The sequence below is a fragment of the Ovis canadensis genome, chromosome 12, assembly GCF_042477335.2.
Source record: "Ovis canadensis isolate MfBH-ARS-UI-01 breed Bighorn chromosome 12, ARS-UI_OviCan_v2, whole genome shotgun sequence".
Taxonomy (NCBI): Eukaryota; Metazoa; Chordata; class Mammalia; order Artiodactyla; family Bovidae; genus Ovis; species Ovis canadensis.
In genome coordinates, this window is record NC_091256.1 from 87,234,368 (window position 1) to 87,260,000 (window position 25,633).

The following is a 25,633-nucleotide window of genomic DNA, read 5'->3' on the forward strand; positions in this document are numbered from 1 at the left end:
CCACACCTTCTCAAATACACCTCCATTGTAACATATAATGATAACAACACTGATGAAGGTTATTAACTGTAGAGTCCTCCTGGGAGCCAGCCACTAAGCCTAAGGTCTTCTCACACATTATGCTGATTATTTGTCACAAATGTCCCAAGACTTACATGATATTAATTTTCCCGCGTTACTGTTGAGAACACAAAGTCCGTGGTTAAGTGCCTTTCTCGAGCAGGTCCAGTTCAGAAGGTGCAGGACCCGTGCTCAGGTTCTGGGGCACGTGCCCCACGTATGTGGGAGCGATAGTGCAGACACTTTGATTTGTCTGCCGAGTCCTCCGGCCTGTGGGCTCCTGGAAGGCTGTTTAACTCTGTAAGGTCTGGGCCTGGCAGCCCTGCCTGACAGCAGCTGCTTCACTCCTTACTGAAGGGATGAATGGATGGACAAAGGACTGGTGGCTGGCATGTGCTTTGCACAGAGGAGGGGAGGGCAGGGAAAGTTTCTCCCAGAAGATCCTTGACCAGGTCTTACAGAATGGGCAGGAATTTTCTTAGCCACACAAAAAGCACATTTTCCCCAGACGTCTTTTTTGTTTTGTTTGATTGTTTGTTGCCGAAGGGCTGAATACATGGGTTCTCGTAGAAGAAATTGTCACAAATAAAGTTGTGTGCTGTTAGCAGAGAGCTCAGAACCCCAGGTTCTCACTGGGATTCTGCAGTGAGATGTGCCGCGATGTGTTTATAATTACACATGGCCTAGATGATTAGGCGTTTGTCTTTGTGTAACGGCATCTTGATATTTGCAAGAGTCTGAGACAGGAACCCTGAAGACCAATCATCAGAGCACCGAGTTCCTTTGGGGTCATGGGAGGAGGGTTAGAGGTCTGAGAGAGGCAAGGAGATTTACGGCACTGACCCTACAAGATGATAAAACACTGGACAGATTATTGAAGAGTCCCAAGCAGTGAAAGAGGAAAAGGGGCGGATGAAATTCAGGCAGTTCCAGGAGACTAGGAGGACCCAGCAAAGAGTTAGAGCTCTTCCCAAGGGGAAGGGTGCCTGACAGCTGCCCCACGAGGGCACGGACTTGGGTGAAATGGCCTGTATTTGCCCCAAGAGCACCATTAGCAAGACCAGCGCTTATTTTTTCACAGCACTGGTTGTCAGAAAAAACTTCTCGAAGAGATTTCCACTTGTTCCCTGCTTTCTGAGTTCAGCTGAGCCTGAGAGGCTGAGCCATCCACCAGCTTCTCCTCCCCACTAGGTCACCCTGCCTCTGAGCCACCTCCGTCTTCCAAGACTGCTCCTGTGGGCTGAGCTGACGAGCCGGGCCTCCTAGCAGGAAGCCCAGGCTCCTGTCCCTTCACAAGTCCCACCTCGAGGCCGGGCACTGCTGAGTGGCTGCTGTCTCTGCCCGCTGAGGGTCAAGGAGGTGACCGCAGCATCAAACAGGCATTTCTGCACCGTGTCTGAGAGTGGACAGGACACAGGGAGGGAGGGAGGCGGACAGGGAATCAGGGAGATGCATAATCCCTACTCCGAGAGTGCCAATAAAACAGCAATCTGGTTCTGGAGGAGAAAGAGAAGCCACAGGACATGCTGAAAACAGCCCCTGATTTATGGGGCTGAGTGAAAGCACAGGATGAATTACCGAAGTTTGGTCACAGCGAGTTATTCAAAGAGGGGGAGTTTTCAAGGAGGTTATGGGAATTCGACTAGGCCATAAAACACGAGGAAGATTATTTGCAGAACAGAAAACGGGAGCGCGTTCAAGAGAGAAGAAAGGTCAGGAGTAAAGATGCGATGGTGGGAACCGAGTCTGGACGACGTGAGGTACAAAGAGGGACCAGCCCTGGCCAGGACACCAAAGGATGCTGGAAGTGGTGGGGTGTAAAATCAGATACATTCAAGCGAGGGCTAGATTACAGATTAGACCGTCCAGCTTCTGTCTGAAACCCAGCCGGAGCAGAGAAGAGTCATTTCATAACCCGATTTGGGCCGGCACCACGCCGTCCTTTAAATTATTTTCAATAGGTTGTGATTTTCCATGCACTGCCTCCAACTCTGATTAAAAGGGTTCCCTTCCACCAAAAATAGTAGCACCTTTCTTTAATGATGGCTTTATTTGACTGATGGAAACACATCAATGATATTCGCAGACTTATTCTTTCCTATTGGAACTCAAACTGATACAATTTGCTCCTTTTTTTTTTTTCCTTAAATTATGCTGTTTGGGCAGAAAATTTTGTTGAATAGGTCTGGTTGGGGGGTTGGTTTTTCTCTAACTTATCAAAGGCACATGTTCTTTAACCTGATTTCTGCTAATTAAAGATTTCTCTAGGCATAGTTCTGGGTTACTAAGTTTTGCTTTAAGCATCTTTTTTTTCCCCAAAAAAACCTTCATTTAAATCTTTCTAAAGTTCTTTTTCATTAATTGAGGATTTTTCAGGCCTGTGATGCTCTCCCTCTTTTTTCTCAAAGGACCAAAGGCATGTTTTGGTCTGAGGAGGTTCAAGCTTAATCAGATTAAGTCCCCCTTCTCTAAAAACTGAGCAAATTCCCTGGATCAGCACCACGAAAAAGATTCTTTGAGGCAATAGACTAATAAGGCTATCATTCATCATCTTGAAGTATGTAAAATTAAGAAAGGCATTTGCTCACTTTTTAAAATGTCCCAGCTATGCAAATCCTTTTAAAATAGACCAAGATGGAGACGAAAAGTGTTAGTTGCTCAGTTTCAGTTCAGTTCAGTCACTCAGTTGTGTCCGACTCTTTGCGACCCCATGAACTGCAGCACACCAGGCCTCCCTGTCCATCACCAACTCCTGGAGTCCACCCAAACCCATGTCCATTGAGTTGGTGATGCCATCCAACCATCTCATCCTCTGTTGTCCCCTTCTCCTCCTGCCCTCAATCTTTCCCAGCATCACGGTCTTTTCCAATGAGTCAGTTCTTTGCATCAGGTGACCAAAGTATTGGAGTTTCAGCTTCAAAATTAGTCCTATCAATGAACACCCAGGACTGATGTCCTTTAGGATGGACTGGTTGGATCTCTTTGCCATCCAAGGGACTCTCAAGAGTCTTCTCCAACACCACAGTTCAAAAGCATCAATTCTTCGGCAGTCAGCTTTCTTTATAGTCCAACTCTCACATCCATACATGACCACTGGAAAAACCAGAGCCTTGACTGGATGGACCTTTGTTGACAAAGTAATGTCTGCTTTTTAATATGCTGTCTAGGTTGGTCATAACCTTCCTTCCAAGGGGTAAGCATCTTTTAATTTCATGGCTGCAGTCACCATCTGCAGTGATTTGGGAGCCCAGAAAAATAAAGTCAGCCACTGTTTCCCCATCTATTTCCCATGAAGTGATGGGACTAAATGCCATGATCTTAGTTTTCTGAATGTTGAGCTTTAAGCCAACATTTTTCACTCTCCTCTTTCACTTTCATCAAGAGGCTTTTGAGTTCTTCTTCACTTTCTGCCATAAGGGTGGTGTCATCTGCGTATCTGAGGTTATTGATATTTCTCCCGGCAATCTTGATTCTAGCTTGTGCTTCTTCCAGCCCAGTGTTTCTCATGATGTGCTCTGCATAGAAATTAAATAAGCAGGGTGATGATATACAGCCTTGACGTACTCCTTTTCCTATTTGGAACCAGTCTGTTGTTCCATGTCCAGTTCTAACTGTTGCTTCCTGACCTGCATACAAGGTTTCTCAAGAGGCAGGTCAGGTGATCTGGTATTCCCATCTCTCAGTTGTGTCCAACTCTTTGTGACCCCGTGGACCATAGCCCTCTCTGTCCGTGGAATTCTCCAGACCAGAATACTGGAGTGGTTTGCCTTTCCCTTCTCCAGGGGATCTTCCTGACCCAGGGATGGAACCCAGGTCTCGTGCGTTGCAGATGGACTGTTTCCCATGTGAGCCACCAGGGAAGCCCCAAGACAGAGGTGGTTCGAGCATTTCTTTGGTGTAATTTGTTTCAGAGCTGGGGAAGCCAGACATTTCTGAAAGAGGACCATTAGCTGCCCAGGGAGAGTTACCAGTTAGGCCATGGGCAGCCCACTGGCTCAGGCGCCGGGACCAGGGTCCTCTCATACCTCTTTCACCAAGATCTGGGCCTTCTCTGATGTTGAGCTGTCTTGATGACCACAAGCGTGCTGGCAGCACCTCATTTAATCCTGACATCAGTAGGAAGGTTGCTGACACTGGACAGATGCAAGAACTAAGGCCCAGACAAGTTATATGATTTACTCAGACTCGTCACTGGTCTTCCTTCAAAACACTGCCTCGGGTTTCAGTGTCCTAATTTATAAACACAACACCTGGAGACTGGTTTTCAGCAGACTACCCTACCTGAATAGTTTAGAGATGTTAGCGTTTCTTAATTATAAAATAGGAGTTTGAAACAGATGTCATTATATATAGACCCTCTCCGGTATTCTTGCCTGGAGAATCCCATGGACAGAGGAGCCTGGCAGGCTACAGTCCACGGAGTCACAAAGAGTCAGACACGACTGAAGCAACTTAGCACACACACGTGCACATATATAGCTTACGGAAATGCAAGGTTTTCACGAGACAGACGATATCCAAGTAACTCTGGAATTTTTTGAACATTTCCAGGGAGAATATGAAAAATGTAAATCTTGTAAACGAAGATTGTAGTATCTGCTCTGGGACCCCCATGGAACCCAGAATAACCTATTTATTTTTTACGATTAAGTCCTGTGAATGCTAAAGATATTCACAGCGGGCAGTATGTAAATTATTCTAATTTGCAGCTTCCTGAGGGTAATGGTCCTATATGTTTGAACTGGGATAATTCCATCGCTACTTAAATTACCAAAATAAATGTCCTTGAATTATAGTAACCAATATAAGCATCTTGCCTGGAGAATCCCATGGAGAGAGGAGCCAGGCGGGCTATAGTCTATGGGGTTGCAAAGAGTGAGACACGACTGAAGCAACTTAGCACGCACGGATGCACATTAAATTACCACTTAAATTGCCACGATAGATGCTCTTGAATTGTAGTAACCACTATAAGCATCCCTGTTTGATATTGTATTTGCAGAGCCCTAAGTGATGCCTTTAAGCTCCCCAGTCACCTCGCGGGGTGAGCTCAGGAGGTCCAGGTTCTGTGTCACTGTGTGCCATTTGTCTTCTGCCTCGAGACAGTAACGGTGGCTGTTTGGCTGGCAGGCGGCGGGCTCCTTCCATGAGCGCCTTTGTACAGAGGCATTTTGGGATGTAAGGAGCCTGGGAGGCCCTTTGTGAGCATCACACAGGCATGTGCCTTTCCAGAGGGCAAAGCATTTGAGTGGCTCCCTGTTCAAGTAAAATATTGGGGGAGGGAAGAGCTGGCTGGGTCCTGTGCATTGACTCACATGGCCTTGCGGGCTGAAGCGGATTTGACAAGGATACCATCCTTGGTCCAGTTCCCTTTTCAGGATTTGTTCACTGATGTCCTCAGCCCACCCTAAAGGAAATCAACCCTGACTCTTCATTGGAAGGACTGATGCTGAAGCTGAAGCTTTGATACTTTAGCCACCTGATGTAAAGAGACGACTCATTGGAAAAGACCCAGATGCTGGCAGAGATTGAAGGCGGGAGGAGAAGGGAGCAGCAGAGGATGAGATGGTTTGGATGGCATCACCAACTCGATGGACATAACTTTGAGCAAGCTCCGGGAGTTGGTGATGGACAGGGAAGCCTGGCATGCTGCAGTCCATGGGTGGCAAACAGTTGGACATGACTGAGTGACTGAACTGAACTGTCCACATCCCAGTGGTCATGGATTGCAGTCACAATGACCAGCTCCTGCTGAGTTCTCCGAGTTCAGAGTGAGGTCAGTCTTGATGCACAGACCAACCAGGCCATGCTCTCTTCCTGAGAAGTAAGCTGAGTGTCACCTGGATAGATCAGGCACTACCCGTCACCTATGTCAAGTTCACTTCTGCATTTGTTTTACAGTGCTATCTAATTTGTCGAGTCAGCCAAAAAGAATTTGAGCAACTACAATGTGTTATGAACTTTGAAGTTGACAGAAAAGAAGATGCTATATTCTGTTTGAATACAGCTTTCCAAATATAGAAAAGTATATATCTTGAAACCACACATTAAGGCATTAGTGTGTGATGAACCATAGGAGTCCATAGCCAAGAATATGCCGATTAGAATTTTTGCCACATAAATTCAGAGTATGCTCTTATAAACAAAAGCAGGTAGACTTTATAACATTTGGTACTTGGGCAATGCTGCCATCCTTGATTTTGTGCATGGTAGTGTAGGACAAGCTTCCCAGGTGGCTCAGTGGCACAGAATCTGCCTGCCAGCACAGGAGATGTAGGAGACTCTGGTTCCATCGGTGAGTTGGGAAGATCCCCTGGAGGAGGAAATGGGAGCCCGCTCCAGTATTCTTGCCTGGAGAATCCCATGGACAGAGGAGCCTGGAGGGCTACAGTCCATGGAGCTGCAGAGAGACACATCTGGACACATTCTGTGCCAGATTTTTATGGGTGGTAACGTGCCATTGCAGCGAGACAGCTCAAGTGCATTTGAGGGACTCCGGGATCATCATCCTCATCAACTGGCGTTTATTGACTGCAGGAACAGTAAGCCATGCTTATGTACTTTGTATAGAGAAAAGGATGCAAGCACGTTTTCATGTAAACAGTGCTGAGGCCATTTTTTAAAAATCTACAAGAAAATAAGAGCTCCTATGTAACAGTTTTGAAGCTTAGTGTCTCAAAAATGTTAGTCACTCAGTCGTGTCCGACTCTTTGTGGCACTGTGGACTGTAGCCTGCCAGGCTCCTCTGCCCATAGGATTCTCCAGGCAAGAGTACTGGAGTGGGTTGCCATGCCCTTCTCCAGGAGAGCTTCCTGACCCAGGGATTGAACCCATGTCTCCTGCATTGCAGGCAGATTCTTTACCAGCATCTCAAAAGGAGTGTGAAAACCACTGTCATTCACCCAAACTCATGAAGACCTTAAATCCTTTGGCAATGGGTGAAACATGAGAGGCCTCCTTCAGCTTGCCCCTAAGCATTACCCAGTGTCCTGAAAACATCACGGACTCCTTCATTCAAGCAGAGGCCGAAGAAATAATATGTTCTGGAAACTAGGTATAAATGCTTCCAGAAGGGTTAACTCCTTTTACTTGGAAACTAGCAAATGGACGTGCAATTTTTAATTATAAATTTTAAACTTTCCATCAGAGTCAATTGTGCTGATGTTAGTCAAACCTAATCCAGGCATTGATTCAAGAACCTGCTGATGGAGTAAAAAAAAAAAAAGAAACATGGAAACTCGTTAACAAGAAGCTCAATTATCTGCATCTCAGCAAATCAGGCCGGAGTGTCACGTTAATCTGCTGAGCTCAGGCAGCCCAGAGCCAGAGGAGATCGCCTCCTCTCCTTCGCTGTTAATATTTACACTTGGAAGCAATACCTGGCTGCGATCTGAGTGCTGCACCTCCAAAGGCAGTTGTTGGCTTGATACCTTGTTTTCTGACACTGCAAAGCGAGGAAACAGCTACCTTCTTAATCATCGCCTGATAACATTGTGTTAAAACTGGAGGGTAGCACAGGGCTGTTTCATACAAGCAACAACCCTGGGAGATTTTTCTGCGTTGCTTTGTTTCTTGGTAGACATGCTGGGCTGTTAAAAGCATAGGACTGAAAGTTGTGAATTAGGGGTCCGTTTCTTTGTTCTTCTGCTGAATTTTTCAGCGTCTATGCCGGCACTGTTTAGAGAGACAGCTTTGCTCCCAGATAGCTGCTGTGTGCCAGGCACCTTCCTAGAACTCACAAACAAAACGCTTCTACCCATCAGCCTCCTTTTGTCGGAGCTTTTTCTGTCGTGCAAAGTCCTAAACAATTAGACCAACACTGGTAAGCAGAGAAGCACTGCTGATTATGTAAGCACTGTCCATAGCAAGAGATCCGAATATAAAATAACTATTATTACTCATCTCTCAGTGGGTAAATATGTCGAATAAGGGGAACTTGGTTGAAATTCAAGGTAAACTTAGGGTTATAGCTACCTAGTGCTCTACCCAGGATGCATCTGTGTGTAAGTGAGCAAACCCGGATGATTTGGATACCAGATCTGCTGCTTAAGCAATTCATTACTTGGGACAAATTGCTTAAAAGATCTTTTAATTAAGAGCAACGATCTCTGTATCCTTAGACAATCGTGAAGATTAAACTGAGACGGCATGGCAGAGGCCAGGGACATATTAAATCCTCAGGTTTAAATTACTTTTCCTTTTTCCCCTGTTTACAGCCTTTTAGCTGGAGAAGGAAATGGCAACCCACTCCAGTATTCTTTCTGGAGAATCCCATGGACAGAGGAGCCTGGCTGGCTACAGTCCATAGTGTCACAAAGAGTCAGACATGACTGAGTGCCTGAGCACACACACCCCAGCTTTTCATTCCAAAGTATCAATATTTTACAGCTGATCTCATTGTAGAAAATGGACTGGATAGCAAACAGGTGAGTTGCCTTGGTGGAATGCACAAATAATCAATGACCTAATTGTCACCTTTATGTTAGAAATAATAGATTTATTCCAGGTTCCTAAGACAAGGGAAAGAGCCCTACAAAACTGTAGCAAAGAACCATTAATAAAAGAGAACAATGAAACCATTGGGTAGAGGGCCAACCTCTGAGAATCTCTCGGGATGAAAATGCCTCCTAACACGGAGGTGATTCCTCCCCAGATCTGCCTCACAGAAGAGCCCTGGGCTGAGGGTGAGCCATGTTGTGACATTTTCTCATCTTGGAGTCGTAGCGACTCCTGAAGTCGTTAAATCAGAGCAGATGGCTTCCTTTTACACCCCGTGCTGTCAGTGGAATGTAAATGTTTCTCCTCACAGCAACGAGAGTCCCGAGGCTGTGTGTTTAATCTGCGCTCTGCAGGCAGAGTGACCCTGAAAAGAACACGGGTGCGGAGCCAGCCTTCGGAGGGTTGGCAGCCGTGCTCGTAAACAGAACCGGGGAGGATTTCGCAAGCCTGGCGACTAATCACGGTTTGCTTCCTGGGGCTCTTAACACAGCCACGTCCCTGAGGACAAGTCATCTAAATGGTGGTGGAACAGAAAAGTTATAGACTCAAGGGAAATAGCCTTTACAGGGAGGGAGAGGAGTGTTAGTCTAGGGTCTGGGAAAAAGAAGCAAGCAGACTGAAGAGGCTTAGTTTACAGTCCGAATTCTCAGTTCTCAGTCTCTTTGGGGGTTTAGCAAACAAGATTTCCGTATGTTTCAGATTATTCCAGTTAGTAAGGGGGATATTCTTTGGGCAATTACTCCAAACTTCGGGGGGGGGGGGGAGGAAATGAATGTAAATAATTAAAATTTCAATATGACACAGAATATGAGAAAATACAGTGATCAGCAAAGACAATCCAGAGAAAAGCTTTACACTCTTAGAATATTAACAGCTAATTATTGAACCAGAATGCAATTAAATAAATTAGCTGGGCTATCTTATTTCTTCTTTAAAAGGTCTCTGAACTGGGTAGGCAGCAGAGAATCTGATCTCCATTTTATTAAAACGTCACTAGAAATTAGTCGAGCTTCACTGGTGGCTCAGATGGTAAAGCGTCTGCCTGCAATGCAGGAGACCCGGGTTCGATCCCTGGGTTGGGAAGATCTCCTGGAGAAGGAAATGGCAACCCACTCCAGTATTCTTGCCTGGAGAATCCCATGGACGGAGGAGCATGGTAGGCTACAGTCCACCGGGTTGCAAAGAGTTGGATACGACTGAGCTACCTTCATGACATGACTAGAAATTAGTGGCAACAGGAGGGGAGGGCGTGGCCTGTCCTTTGAGCCCTCTGTAGGGAAGGCAGAGAGCTGCTCAGGCAAGGATCTCCTCGACTGTTCTTTCCAAAGGTGGCACAGGCTAGTCGAACGCCATAATTACTGTGTCCAGACACTGCTCTTGTTGTTCCGTCACTCAGTCGTGTCCACCTCTTTGTGACCCCATGGACTGCAGCACGCCAGGCTTCCCTGTCCTTCACCATCTCCTGAAGTTTGCTCAAACCCATGTCTATTGAGTCGGTGATGCTATCTAACCATCTCGTCCTCTGCCACCCCCTTCTCCTCCTGCCTTCAATCTTTCCCAGCATCAGGGCCTTTTCCAATGAGCTGGCTCTTTGCATCAGGTGTCCAGACACTTAGAGCTCCAAAAATGTAAAGTAACCATCACAGCTAGAGTCTGATCTCATTCTATAATGGGCTCTTAAATTCTATACTATATTAGTACATAGAGATAGGGTCCTGTAGTTCAGCAAGGTTTTTAGCTGTTGTTTAGGTGCTCAGTCATGTCTGACTGTGACCTCATGGACTATAGCCTGCCAGGTTCCTCTGTCCACGGTATTCCCCTGGCAAGGATACTAGAGTGGGTTGCCATGCCCTACTCCAGGGGATCTTCCCAACTCAGGGATCAAACTTGGGTCTCTTGCATTGACAGGTCAATTCTTTACCACTGAGCCACCGAGGAAGCCAGGGTTTTTAGACTAAGAGTTAAATGCTGTTAGACTTTATTTTTGTCTCTCCAAGAAGGAAGACTGTCCATGCCTCAATACTAATGTAAACAGATCATTATCTCCAGATGCATTTGGGGGCATTTAGGTAGACTATTAGCAACATCAGACATAAGATTCTTGTGTTCATGTTTGTGTTTTAATTCTGCCCACAGTAAAACCTATAGAACTTTACCAAAAGGCTTATTTGGAATCTGAACTCTTGACTTCTGAAAGAACTCTGTGTTCTGAAACTAAATACTACTTGAACCACCCTTCCCAATATGAAGATTTCTATCTTTGCTGGTGGTAAGGCACCCTGGTGTTTTAAGCGGTGACAAGCTCACAGATTTAAGAATGCTTGCTTCAGATCTGGCCAACCTCAGCATGGCAGGCTTCTTGCCTGTTTAGACATAGCAATTCTCAAATGATTTCGAAGGGAGAAGCTATGCCCTAAAGACGTCTCATTAAAGCACGAGATCCAGCTTTCATCTTCTGTGAGGCCAACTCTGAAACTGAAACTGATCAGTTGATGTAAACCAACAGTGACAAGAGAAATAGCTACTTCTGAGATTATTTCAGAGAAGGTACAGGACATCCGTCCACGAAACACTGGAAGGTAGGGTTTTTATTTCTATGTCTGCTTTTTAAAATAAGAATAGAGTAAATGGCACAATAGATTATATAAACAAGGCCTTCAATGACAAGCTGTCAGAGTTAAAGTGATGTATTTCACACGGGTGACTTGACGCCACTCTTTATCACCTACACAAGGGGAAGCCAATTTGAGTCTGGTCAATAAAATACAGCCTCCAGGGCTGGGCCCGGGGCACAGCTGACGTCGTGTGGCAGAGCCCAGTGACTTGGCACCCACTTCTGCCAGGACCCCGCAGGCCCTGGCCCCGGTGCCATCTGGGGGAGGTCGGACATTTAAGCTCGACTTGCTGAATAAATGCGGATGTGGGTATGTCAGAGGAGGCGTGGCGGTTCATCTCTGTGCTCCATTAATTTAATGCAAGTCTGAGGCATCAGTGGAGCTGGTTATTCCAAAGCTGAATTTACTGCCACCTCACAACTGTTGAAAATTAAACTCCATGTGCTGCAAGTTAGGGGTTTCCAGGGTATCTCATTATAGAGGCTGTTTTTTTTTTTTTTTTTTTTTTTTTTTTGCGGAGGCTGGAATCTTTGCTGAATTACAGAGGGAGCGATTTGAATGTCGACTTGGACCAAATAGTTTTCTGATAAGTTGGCCATAAATCCTCAGCAAAATAAGCTTGGTGTTCTCAGCATATCTGTTAGCTTTTTGATCATTTTTATGGCTTTCCTTTTGCTGGTCAAATTATCCTTATATGCCCCTAAAGCCCCCCTGACATGGATTAAGCCGACACAAACCAATAGACCTTCATTACTCTAGCAACTGGTTTTGATTTGCGGGCAATAAATATGGTGACATAGACTAGATTACCTCTGCCGAAAAAGAAAGGACATGTGATAAGCCATAAGCATGTAGGGGGTTCAGCACTCTCTTTTCCTGCCTAATGTGAGAATGAATCAATAGCAGCTTTTCACCAACTGAAGAAAGTTGGTAAGAAGGACATAATCTGCATGAGGAAATGGCCAAGGTACAGCCTTTAGATAGCATCACCGACTCAATGGACACAAATCTGAGCAAACTGTTCGAGATGGTGGAGGACAGGGGAGCCCGGCGTGCTGCGGTCCACGGGGTCATAAAGAGTCAAATGTGACTTAGTGACTGAACAACAACAACAGCTTTTAGGTCAAGAAGGACGGTGCCAGGAGACGGTGAGAAAGACCATGAACACCCACCATGTGCCTGGCATTGTGTTAGGTTCCGGCAGGGGGTGGTTAAGGCCAATTCCATGATGAAACTGGTGTGTGATGTGATCCATGAGTATCTCAGTGTCTGGCAGGGGAGATAAAACCATTGATGGGAACAGGATTTACTGGGCAGTAAAATTATAGCAGAGAGAGAAATCAACAAGACCTGAAGTAGCAGAGGAACAAACAGTGAAAGAAGCAAGGTCTGAAAACTGGGGGTTTAGGGGAATTACTTTCACCATAACCATCGTTTTTTAAAATATTACTTTTCCATGATTTGGGGGGGAGAAAATGAAAGTTAAAGAAAATCAGGAAAAAAAAATGCAGTGAACACATGCATGCCCTTCACCCAGTTACAGCGACTTTTTTAGTATTTTGTTCCCTTTCTTGCCTCTGGATACGTGCTTCTTTAGAATGTAGGGTGCAGATGTTATAACATTCTGCTTTCATGCTAAGTCATTTCAGTCATGTCCAACTCTTTGTGACCCTATGTTTGCCACTAAATATTTCAGCAAATGTCTCCAAAGAAATAGGACTTCCATCTGCAACTGCATACTAAATGTGAATGCTTTGTCGCTCAGTCGTGTCTGACTCTTTGTGACCCCATGGGCTGTAGCCCGCCAGGCTCCTCAGTCCATGGAACTTTTTAGGCAAGAATACTGGAGTGGGCTGCCATTTCTTCCTCCAGCGTATCTTCCTGACACAGGGCTTGAACCCGAATCTCTTGAGTCCCCTGCATTGGCAGGTGGATTCTTTACCACTGTGCTGTCTGAGAAGCCCATATACTAGGAAGCGTTCATGAAACTGATCATCTCGTATTCTACCCATGTTCTCTAATTGGTCCCAGTTGTCCTTGAGATTTGTTTATTTATTTTGATCCAGGATCCAGTCCATTGCATTTAGTTGTTGTCATTTTAGTATCAGTTAATCTCAAAAGTCCCCAGGCCCTTTTACCTTGTTTGCTGGATATTCTCTTGCTTTTGAAATGCTGTGTAAAATCAACTGGCATACTTATCAGTCACCTTCTAAAAATCTATAGACCATAGCAAAAAGGAGGGATAGAAAGAAATTTAAGTCCTTCTGGGTCCTACAAAACGCTGGTCAGTAGACGACTCCCGCATGTGAGGCTGATGCGATTCTGATAAGAGGTGTAGGTCAGACATGCGGGGAAAGAACCCACAAAGAATATACAGAAATTGCTCTTGAGATTCTGGCTTCCGCTTCGCTGAGGGAGGGGAGAGAACCTTCTTGGAGCAGACTCAGGTTGGGTTCCACGCCCAGGCTGGGTGACATCTTCCTGCCACGTGACTGGTGCTTCTCACACGGGGCTCTACAGAAGCAAGAAGCACGCCCCCCAGCAGCCTCGCAGGCAAGCCGGAGAGGCTGGCACCTGCTCTCCCTCTCTCGAACGATCTCGCTTTCCTTCTGCTTCTGGCGCCTTTCCTTACCTCGTCTCCTTGCAGCTCCCCTTAAGAAAACTGGGAGATGTCAGGAAGTCAACCTTCTCCCCCCCTTTCCCTTGCCTTGGCGCCGGCCTCTACCAGAGGCCCCCTCAAGGGAACTGCAGTGGTCCGTGTGGCCGCCCTCCCCCGTACCACCACTCCACGGTCCACTCTAGCAAGACGGCGCCCGCACCTTTGGGTTCCGTGTGTCCAGGACCCCGTGAACCGCCTGCGACGGTGAAAGCGTTCAGTAACCACACAGGAGTGCGTGAATGAGCGCACAAGCAGCTGCGTGCGTGAAGGTCCCCACCAGCAGAGCTCCGCGCTGTAGAGAACTCTCCCCACCACTGGAAAGGATGCAATCAACGCGTTAAATAGAGCCATGAGCACTATAAGTGGGTGAGTCGGGAATGATTGATCGGTCACTCTGTGCGAAGCACTGCACTTTGCATGTTGGAAAGTTCCAGAGGAAACGGATTCCCATCCTTGCAGTTTGGAGGGGAGGGGTGGAGGGGGGCCCAACCCTTCTTGATCAGAGCAGCACGTTCAAGTGCACGGGGCAGGTCATGCCGGGCAGGCGGGGTTGCAGGTCTTCTCAATGCTGCTGAAGCCCCAGGCTCTGCTGACAGAGACACAGACCCCAGGAGGGGGACCCCGAAGGGTCCTCAGGGGCAATGCAGAGGGCAGCCAAGCCCAAGGGTGCTCTGAATAGAGGAGGGGTCTGCAGAAGGGGTCAGGGAGGAGGTTCCTATTCAAAAAAGGGCTGGTCAAGAAGGTCACTTTGCCACAGAGCAAGGTGCTAGTGAGGCTGCAGCTGATGATGACCTTGACCAGGAAATGAAAGCAAATTAAAAAAAAAAAAGAGGTTTATAAGAAACATTAATTAAAAAAAGAGGTTTATAAAAAACATTGATTTATTCATTTTTGGCTGGGCTGGGTCTTCGCCGTTTCGCACGTGGGCTTCCTCCAGCTGCAAGGAGCGGAGGCTACTTTTCCTCGCGGTGTGAGGGCGTCTCATTGCAGAGGCTGCTCTCCTCATGGAACACGGACTCCAGAGCACAGCTCAGTAGTTGTGGTGCCTGCACTTAGTTGCTCTGCCTAATGACATTCCCGTCTGGGCTCCAGGGACAGGAGAAGCTGGAAGCAGATAAGTTGTTTGTGGTTGATTCCGCAGAAAGGAAGAGTCAGCAAGTGTCTTCACGGCCCCTTCACCCCTTGACCACGTGGTTCCCAATCTGCCCCCTCGGGTCTGCCCGCAGCCCCTCCGAGGTGCACCCACCCTTCAGCAGAATCAGAGAGTGGCTGCCTCGTCCTCCACGGGATGCAGGCTGAGGATGTCCTCCTGCAGGAATCCCGGGAGGGAAGCTCTGTGTACTGGGCAAGCCCTTCTGCCCAGTGGTGCTCGCCATGGGGTCCCTGGGGGGACCCAGGTCAGTTCAGGTGCTGGAGAGGCAGAAGGATGGGGCTGCCCCTTGATGGAGCTTCCACACTTGGAGGGTGGACACCCCTGACCTGTGTAGGTGTCCGGGGCACGATGTGCCAGGGAGAGTGAAGCTGGCAGCAGTCAACGAGGGCGACCAGCGAAGGCGACAGGAAGCGACGATCCCCACCTACCAGCTAGACGTTTCCTTGCCTACAGCATCTGGTGACCCTTTTCCCCCACCAGAGAAAGGGCCGCGATTATCTGCACGCAGCAAGTTTGCGGCAACATCATGAAACCCGAGTTGGGGCCACTGGGATTCGGTTCTTGTATGAGGCAAAGAGAGAGAGAGAAGTTTTACTCACAAGGCCTTGCGTTCCAAGGAAAACAATTCTATCACTGAGACCACCTGGTCAAGGAGAGATAACTATGAAAGCAAAGGTCTCCAGCCTCCTAGCTGCACCAGTCCTGCTGGAAATCTGGCGTCCTCATCAGAATGAGCCTGTGGGACATCAGGAGGATTCCAGACCCACCCCTGGAGGGATGGGGCAGGGCCTGGAGGCTCCCCACCAAACCCCAGGTGCTGCTGGGCTCACTCAGAGGATGTGCTCAAGGACCGTTTGCTGAAGGCAGGAATAACCGTGTCCCTTTAGGACCACTGTCTCAGCACCCCTCCACTCTCAGCTTAAGGCGTGCTGTGCTTAGACGCTCCATCGCAGCTGACTCTGTGCGACCCTGTGGACGGCAGCCCGCGAGGCTCCTCTGCCCACGGGATATTCCAGACAAGCATGCTGGAGTGGGTTGCCGTGCCCTCCTCCAGGGGATCTTCCTGACTCAGGGACTGAGCCTGCGTCTCTCCCGTCTCCTGCATCGGCAGGCATGCTCTTTACTACTGACGCCATCTGGAAAGCACTGCCAGGCATGGGCCCACACCAAGCTTCCACAGGAGCTGTTCCAGTGCCTTCGACAGGGCCTGATGTGGAAATCACGTCTGAAGTTCCCCAGGGCAGCTCTCCCAGGGCGGTGGTGCCCTGAACCCCCTCATGTAGCTCCGTGTGCCCATCCCAGGCTGTAGAGAGGCTGCCCTGCCCCACCCCGTGGAGGTGAGAGGGACTGTAATTACTCGGTGAGAATTGGTTTGGAAGACTCTATTGATTCCTCTGAGAGCCTGTGTGTTTTCTGGGAGAAGCAGCAGATGAAGATGGGGGCGCCAAGGAGAAGATGCCCCTGGGCTTCAGCTCAGGTGTCCCTGAGAGTCCCCTGGAGCCGGTGGCTGGGGGCTGCCCGGAGGGGGTCCCCCCGCCGTGTGGCCGCCACCCTCCCCAGTCCTGAGCCTTTTGCGAGGTGACGGGAGCCCTGCTAGGTGGTCCACTCCCTGGGCCTGGACACTGCCCAGGCCCCTCTTTCGGCCTCTCGGTCGCCTGTTCCCCCCGCCCTTATAACTGTAAAGTGGACAGTGTATTTGCGGTTGAAAATTGGCCGCTGCAGCAATATTCATTTTAAAAACAGAATTCTGGCACATATTCAATATTACTATGGAAACGGCTGTTTCTAGCAATTCACTGATAAGAGAGAGTTCAAGGACCCAGGTCTGTGTGGGAGGGTTTTACAATCCACCAAATAGAAGACCTACTGGTCACAATAGTAATTCACAAGGACTGCACTCTCTCTTCGTTTTTTTTTTTTTTTTTTAATTTGAACTGTGAGAATTAAGGAGATGTCCTTGTTTCACTTTAGATACATAGATGGAAGGTAAATATTATAACCGGCTTTGTCAAAAACATAGCATCCTTAAAGTGTTTTTCACATTAGTTAATAATGGTCATAACAGCACCTGATATATCATTATGTACTTGTGTAACACTACACACACACACACACACACACACACTTCAGAAACTCGCACAAGGAAGCTGGAATGTAGCCCACAAGCATCTGAACATTTTTACTCATCATTTTCCACGTATTTCCACACAGCTGACATATTGACTGAATTCTTAGAAGGATTTGGGGAATTCACTCTACCCTAGTGTTTTTCAGGAGCCAATTTCTAAGTCCCATCATTTCTCCTTTTTTCAACCACAAACATACTTGAGAAAAACATGCACCTAGGTGGGTAGCCCCAACCTTAGTCCTAGATTTCCTCACTTCAAGTCAAAGCTCTAACATCTTCACCACCTTTCACTTGGAAATAGAAGGTCAAGTTTCTGAAAATAACCCCTTTTTTTTCCACAGCGTCTCTTTCTGCTGTGTTTATTGTTTTCATATTTTTCCGTATTGGCCCTAAATATTATGACAGGCGGATTCTGGGGCTGAGGACAGAAGCGGTCTTGTTTCTTTTCCTTTCCAGACAAGCCAGTTCATCCTGTGTTTTCAGAGTCAGATGAACTGTCCAGCAGTCAGCTAGCCAGGGGGCGGTGGGCCCTGCTGGCCGACGGCTTGGGCCCCGGCCAGCTCCAGGGCAGTGCCCGCCCCACCCCTGGCTCCTAGGCTGGGCACTGCGTCCTGACACGGCACCAGAGTGGAGGCATCTGATGGGTGATTCAACACCCAGGCAGGACCTGGGAAATCAACCAGGAAGGTTCCGTCTGGGGAGTGAGAAACGGGTGACCACAGGACTGAGCTCCCTTCTGGGCCTGCCCTCGGAGAAGCTCTGCACACCTGGATGTTTTCTATGCTACAGATCGAGTCTCAGACACACAGCTGGGCAGGTGACACCTGCTTCACAGGTGGGCAGACAGCAGAGACGCACAGAGGATACAATGGCAAAACTGGATTCAAACCCATTTCTGGTTGTTTAGCGAGCACATTCTGTTTGCAGCCTCCCCTCAGAAGAGTCACAGTTAGAATTCCTCTTTTGGAATTTCAGGGAAAAAGCTTCTGATGTTTCCAGTGTGTTTCAGCCTAGCCCCAGGTGAGACGGTTCAAAGGAAGTTTTGGCCGTTTCTCTCAGAATGCCAGCGTGCACCCTTCCTTGGGTCTCGTTCAGCCACAACCAGTCAGAGATTCAGAACGAGTCTTCTACAGGGGAAAAAATGAAACACTGATTTATTTTATTCTGCAGATAGGAAGTTCAGCTCGTCACCGTTTAATTTGATCACATATACAATGTACATTTCATATAAAGATGTACGTTTCATACATTTCATAAACAGGATGTTAGCATAACAGTACAGGTTGCAGCGTAAGCCATGTGAAAAGTAATTTTACATGAAAGTTTTAGTTAGCTTGGAATCTGTCTTTTCTGAGAAAGGTTATTCAAAAGCGCAGCATTAGAAGCACAACCCACCGAAACAGGCCTGACCTGGCACTCCCGCTGTTTTCCAGGACGGTCCGCACTTGGCGGCCTTGTAAGTTCCTGTGTCCCAGCAGTTTCCGTTATCAAAGGGTCCATTCTGGGGCTGTGTATTTTAAGCCCAGCTGAAGAATAGCAGAGCTAATAAGGCCTTTCCACCATGGGAATTCAAAAGCAAAGGGCCTCCCAGAGGTGGTTTCAAACCCCGATGCCCTCAGCTCCCCTCCAGAGTTTAGTGGAGGGGAGTTTAGTCTTATCTGATTTGGTTAGGCCAGCCATTTCAGCCAGCGCTTTATCTGGAGCTCGGAATTGCAATCTTAGGTTTGTAGGTCAGCTCCCGGGTCGCACCCCAAGGCATCAAGGGAGTTCCCGTTCATCTTTCAGAGTGAAGTAAAGTCAGGGAGGGGGCGCACCGCGCCTTCACTGCGGTTCACGTCCTCATGTGCTGAGCACCTCTTCAGGGACTCCTGACCCTGGTCCCTAGGTGTCAACACTTGGATCCAGCATTGCAAGTGATAAACCTGAGTCTCCAGTGGGGAAGGACGTGCTGATCATACTGGCGGGGCACAGGGAGTTGGATCAAGCGCAGGGCCCTGTGGGGACAGGCTGAGCCTTCCCACTCTGCACATTGCTGGTGGGCTGGGCCAGGGGCTGCTCCCAGCCCAGAGCTGGCCCTTGCACTGTCCGTGTTGCTGAGAGCCCAGAGTCTCTACAGAGAAGAGCCTTGGTTCCCCGCAGGTCCCGAGATGAGTGGAGCGGACCAGTCCTCTGGTTCTTTCAGAAGTGGGGTTCCAGCGAGAGCTCAGTGCCTACACCTGCCATGTCCCCTCTCTCTGGCTGCAGGGAGGCATCAGCTTCCCGCATGCCGTCCTTCTCAGGCCAAATGGGACGAAGCCAGAAAAGTTGAGAAAACAGAGGCAAACCCAGTGATTTCTCCCTTCTCCGTGTAGGTGTGGCCGCTCCCAACCCCCTCACCAGCAGAGCAGCCATTTACTCCCAGAAACCATGCCACTTACCGGCTAGATTAGGAGAATTCAGCAGCTAGGAACGAGTGTCGCGTGATGGAGAGGTCCCCAGAGGACACCGGAGGCTCCATCTGCCCTTGTGAGTCCCAGACTCTTGAGCTTTCAAGGCCATGTCTACAGTTCTCTTCAAGTCCACGGTCGTCGTCCCTGATAAAGGATGTCACTGCCACAGCCCCTGGCCAGAGGACGGGCCCTGCAGTTGAGGTGAATGATTTTTCTCAAGAGGAACTGATTTCGGTGAAACTTTACTTGCTTTTCTCCAGTAACTGGGAAAGCTGCTGAGACCCAGAATTGTAGACAATAATGTGGAGAGGAGGGAGCAGTTATTTCTTTCTGTCTAATAGCACCGTGCACCTGAACACTGTCCAGGAAACTGATACTCGCCTTCCCCAACCTGAACCAGTCTTCCTGTTTCTGTTCCTGTGTATCTTCTCCCAGTGAATGTGGGATTTCCTGGTGGCTCAGAGGGTAAAGAATTTGCCTGAAATGCAGGAAACCTGGGTTCGATCCCTGGGTTGGGAAGATCCCCTGGAGAAGGGAATGGCAACCCACTCCAGTATTCTTGCCTGGAGAGAGTCTCACTCCACTGGTAAACTTAGACCCAAATCATCTCATCTTGACAAATACAATAAACTCCTATTTCCTCAATCTCCAGCCCCACCTTCATGCCCATCACCCTCCACCCTGTTACCCTAGCCAAGTTAATAAAACACAGATCTGATCATACTATGCTCTTACTCAAACACCTTCCCAGGCTCCCAGTGGCCTCAGGACCAAGACTGAATTTTAGTGTGGCTTTCAGATTTCTGGTTAAGATTCATCTACTTTAGAGTCCCATCTCTCACCAACTCTTTAAATCCTTTACCACTCAAATGTACACATTCATGGACAATACCTTTGGTCATGTCAGATTTCTTCCTGTTTCTCCAAACTCTTAAGGACTTTTGTATACTCTTGCCCTTTTTATTTCAAGTTGTTTCATCCAAGTAGAATTTCCTGCTTGAAATATTTGAATGCTCATTTATCCTTCCAAAGGTAATCACATGCATCCTCCACTATTACTCTACCTACAGCCCATGTAGATCATTTATGATGTTTCCATAACACGTGTTTAAGATATATGATGATTATCTATGTGTGTGCATGTGTGTGTCCTCCATTTGCCCACGTCCACAATCTCAGCTCCAGATATCAAACCTTGGCTTACCTTTGATTTTTATTTCCTAGCTCAGTTCAATGTTTATAGCAGACAGTCAATAAATATTGTTGATTGAAGAAACTAATGAACCACATTTGAACAAGTGAATACAAGACATAGTGAATACAAGATAGTATTATGAAGAGACACAGTATCATGGGAATATATTGACCATATAATGATTTAAACCAAAGCACAGTGAAGAACAACAACAAACACACACACACACACACACACACACGCACAAAGGAAAGCCAAAGTGTTAAAAATTCCCTAGGATATTACAGTAACAGAGATTACATTTATAGTAGTAACTTGGTTAGGTGACAGCGGATGGGTCCTAGGGAAAGCTAGATGAGAAGGCGGTCTACTTCTGCTTTGTTTACCCTGACAGAAATATTTCTTTGCAAGCCTGTTAAAAATTTAAATAGCAAGTATGTCTTGTCTTTAATATTTCTGTGCAACCCAATCAGTGTCTTTTATCCATTGACAAAAAGTGCTTGGCAAACACAATGCAGTCAACATCAGAGAGACCCGTCTGTCCAAGGCCCACCCTTGAGTGTCCAGGACCCAGCTCCTCCAAGAGGGGCTCTTCCTGCAGTCTCCTGTTTGTCGAGGTCTGGCTCCACACGGAGCACGACTGTCCACAACCGTTCAGTTGTCGCATCGAATCCAAATCAAAGTGGTGAGTGTGGAAACCAGAGCCTTGCAGCCCATCCTTTGTCTCGGATCTTTCCCAGGAGGCCCAACTGATTTAATTTTCTTCATTTCCCAAGAAAGGCTGTAAAACAACCATTCTTTCAGTGCAAAATCAGAACTTTTTGGACAGGAGTCAAAAGACTGTAAACAGTTGGATCCTATACTTGGAAAACTATTTTACAAATATACATGTGGGTTTGGGCTTCCCACGTGGTGTAGTGGCAAAGAATCCACCTGCAATGCAGGAGACCCAGGAGACACAGGTTTGATCCCTGAGTCGCGAAGATCTCCTGGAGGAGGAGATGGCAACCCACTCCAGTCTCCTTGCCTGGGAAATCCCATGGACAGAGGAGTCTGGCGGGCTACAGTCCATGAGGTAGCAAAGAGTCAGACAGGACTGACTGAGCACGCATGCATGGCTACGTGTGGGTTCATCCTGTGGCCTTGAGATGAATGCTCTCAGTCACTGAGACCAAGACACAAGGTAAACACAGTAGATGTGCCTTACATCCTGACTCCAGACCTTAACACTAGAGACAGGGTCCCATTCTCGTGATCTGGGAATAAGAACCCCTGAATGTCCCTCCGTATCTAGTCTTTCTCAGGCACAGGGTGGCACCTGTGCTCTGCTTGACTTTCATTCCAGAGTATTTGCTTGTCCTGGCCATTCTCCTTTGCTCTGTAACTCACATCACAATTATCTCCATCCTCACAGTTGGCAGATGACTTGCTGTCGGACGTGTTTGCCGCCATTGGTTCAGTGACGTTAGCCTTGTTGCTGATCCTCTTTCTGGCAGTGGTGGCTTCTGTTCTCGCCTCCAACAAAAGGGCAACCCAGGGCTCCTACAGCCCGAGCCGTCAGGAAAAGGACGGCTCTCGTGTGGAGATGTGGAGCGTGATGGATGCCCCTGCAGCAGAGAGGCTGATCTAGGGCCACCCTGCCCCTGGAGGAAGAGACCTGTGCACTGTGAACGAGACGCTTGCCCCCGAGAGTTCTGATGCACCTGGAAACATCAGTTCACGACCAGGACCACGTTGAAACTGAAGGAAGAACTCCCTTGACCACCATACAGATGTTCATAGTGGTTCAAGTTGAAATCATTGTTTTGTTGTATTATATTAGCCAGTCACAGAATGATGTTTCTTGTGCCAATAGTTTCAGCCTCATAATTTAGCAAAAATGCCTGCCAAAGGACGTGTCTTCTGGGAAAAGCTCCAGTGCCTGATGTCTACAATCTTTACTCTTTGCAACTTGGGGACATGTTTTTAGTTTGCCCATTCACTGGAAACTGCATCGTTTCATATAGAAACTACAGAAAAACTAGGTACCTTCCTCACTCTTCCTATCAGGCAGTGAAAGGTTTTAGTTTGTACCAAAGCAAAGATGCACATGGTTTGTCCTTTAGTCATGGATTTGAGAAAGTCATGGGAATAACCTGTGGTTAAAAAGCAATCCAACGTCCACTAATAAAAATTGAAGTGTGGCTGTTCCTCTTTCTGAGTATTTTTTGCTTATGTGACATTACATGTAACAAAGGTAACCTCCAGGAGCATTTGAAGAACCTTTGAACTAACTCACCTCTAGCGTTACATTTAAAGTCCTTGCTCTTTATAAGGTGCTGCTTAAGGTCAAAACACTTCCTGAGACAGAAGAGCAAGATAAAAGGAACACTGGGATTCTCTGACCTAAAAGGCCAAGCTCTTTCCTTTCAGCTGCTTTTTGATAAATCAGTGTCAGACGTGACCTTGTCTGAAGGTAAGAACCTTCAAGTACCGTACACACATTTCAAGGAGCGTAGGTGGTATGTTTGTGTGCATAATATAGAAAGATACATTTTAAAATAAACTTGAGAATGTATGGGGGAAATGTCAGTGAGAACGAAATTAGGTTAAATAGTTTTAAAATGACTGTGTGGAACAAAATGGAATAGAAATCTACAAGTAAGGTATATAAATACATGAAATAAAAATTTAAGAACATTTTTAAAAGCATGTGTATAAGACTATGGGGTATGGAGAGAAAATAGTCTTACATTTATATATTTTTTTCCTCTGAAGATTTAATTAGAATTTTACATGTTGTGAAATGTATATATGCTAGAGAGGATGTGGAGAAAAGGGAACTCTCTTGCCCTGTTGGTGGAAATGTAAATTGATACAGACTCTATGGAGAACAGTATGGAGATTTCTTTACAAACTAGGAATAAAACTACCATAATCCCACTACTGGGCATATGCCCTGAGGACACCATAACTGAAAAAGACACATGCACCCCACCGTTCACTGCAGCACTAGCTACGATAGCCAGGACATGGAAGCAACCTATATCTCCACTGACAGATGAGTGGATAAAGAAGCTGTGATACATATACAGCGGAATATTACTCAGCCATAAAAAGGAATGAATCTGAGTCAGTTCTAGTGAGGTGGATGGACCTAAAGCCTTACACACTGAAGTAAGGCAAGAAGAGACAAGTATGATATATTAATGCATATATAAGGAATCTAGAAAAATGGTACTGAGGAACCTATTTGCAGGGCAGGAATAGAGGCTCAGACATAGAGAACAGACTTATGGACACGGCAGGGGAAGGAGAGGGCGGGGTGAATTTAGAGAGTAGCATTGGAACATATACATTACCATATGCAAAACAGACATCCAGCAGAAACTTCCTGTATGATGCAAGGCGCTCAACCTGGAGCTCAACCTAGAGGGTGGGACGGGGTTGTGGGGGGAGGAGGGAGGTTCAAGAGGGAGGAGTCATACCTGTAACCGAGTCATGTTGATGTGTGGCAGAAACCAATGCAACATTGTAAAGCGATTACCCTCCAATTAAATAAATAAATCTTTTGTATACCGTAAAAAAAAATAAAGTAGCATATAAATACAAATTTTAAATATATGCTTATATATTTGGATATATGCTCAAGAAATTAATAACATGACTTCTTATATATGTTTGGCAGCAAGCCATGCTCCCCAGCTGTTCAAGGCCATCACTGCCCTCCCCCTTGAGCACCATCAACTTTCCCCCTGTACCAGATCCTCTCCAACAGCGCCAAACATGTTGCTGTTTTTCTATCATATAGAATTACCCGCTGTGGCCCCATCCCCTCTAATTACCATCCCATTCCTTAGTACACCTTTCAGCAACACACCCATAAAGGGGCTTAATATGTCTCTTCCTCTCCTTCCTCTCTTCCCATTCCTTTGAAATCAAACTGATCTGGCTTTTCCCTGCCCCACCCCATGGATGAGCTCATATCAGGGTCACCAGTGACTACATTGCCAAACACGGCGGCCCATCCTCAGACTTTACTGCCTCTGAAATAACTGTCACTGCTTTCTCAACAACCCTCGCCACCCAGTGGGACAGCATCCCACCTTGACTGACCTCTCATCCTACTGTTTCAGCCCATTTCCGTCTCTTTGCTATCTTCCCCTCATCTTCCCAGCTTCCGCTTTGTTTTTTCCATACCATTTATCCTTCCCTGACAAGTCACATGGTCTCTGAGGATGTGGGACAAGAACTTTGCTCTCTTTCTTTATTTCGCTGATAAATTTCTCACCTAGAACAGGCCTAGCGTACAATAAAATCACAATATTTTCTGCATAAGTGAACAAATGATGAATATTGTCTGTACCTGCCACCAGCAAAATCCCAAAGTGCCCAAGATTTATGTGACTTGTCATTGGACATCCCAGCTACTAAACTGTCATAGCTCGGTAGCTATTAATGTCCTAATCTTTGGCTTTCCCTCTGTTTTTAATATTGTTTTAAGTGTTTGTCCAAGAAGATGGTGTCTCTGGGTATCTACGTTTAGAGTTTTCCAGAAGATATTCTCTTTATGTTTACATGCCATCAGAGTTACAGCTTCTCAACAGAGGCTTATGTGGGAAGGACAGAAAGAGCTCTTGCTTAAAGGAAAAAGTATAGCTGACTTTAAAAAGCTACAGGCTTCCCTGGTGGCTCAAATGGTAAAGAATCCGCCTACAATGCAGGACACTTGGGTTTGATCCCTGGGTAGGGATGATCCCCTGGAAAAGGGGATGACTCCTCACTCCAGTATTCCTGCCTGGAGAATCCCATGGACAGAGGAGGCTGGCGGGCTACAGTCCATGGGGTCGCAAAGAGTCAGACACGACAGAGCAACTTTCACTTTCACTTAAAAAACCTACAAACTGAAAAAAATC

At 47.0% G+C, this 25,633-nt stretch overlaps 1 protein-coding gene across 1 annotated transcript in view; it reads left to right on the forward strand.

Moving 5' to 3' along the window:
• The window catches only part of CRB1 (crumbs cell polarity complex component 1), a 144,807-nt gene extending 121,886 nt beyond the window's left edge, over positions 1-22,921 (forward strand). Inside the window, exon 12 of the mRNA XM_069544400.1 lies at positions 22,153-22,921. Coding sequence (XP_069400501.1) covers positions 22,153-22,368 — 216 coding nt within the window. The 3' untranslated portion in view covers positions 22,369-22,921. The remainder of the gene's footprint in view (positions 1-22,152) is intronic.
• Positions 22,922-25,633: the final 2,712 nt, after the last annotated feature.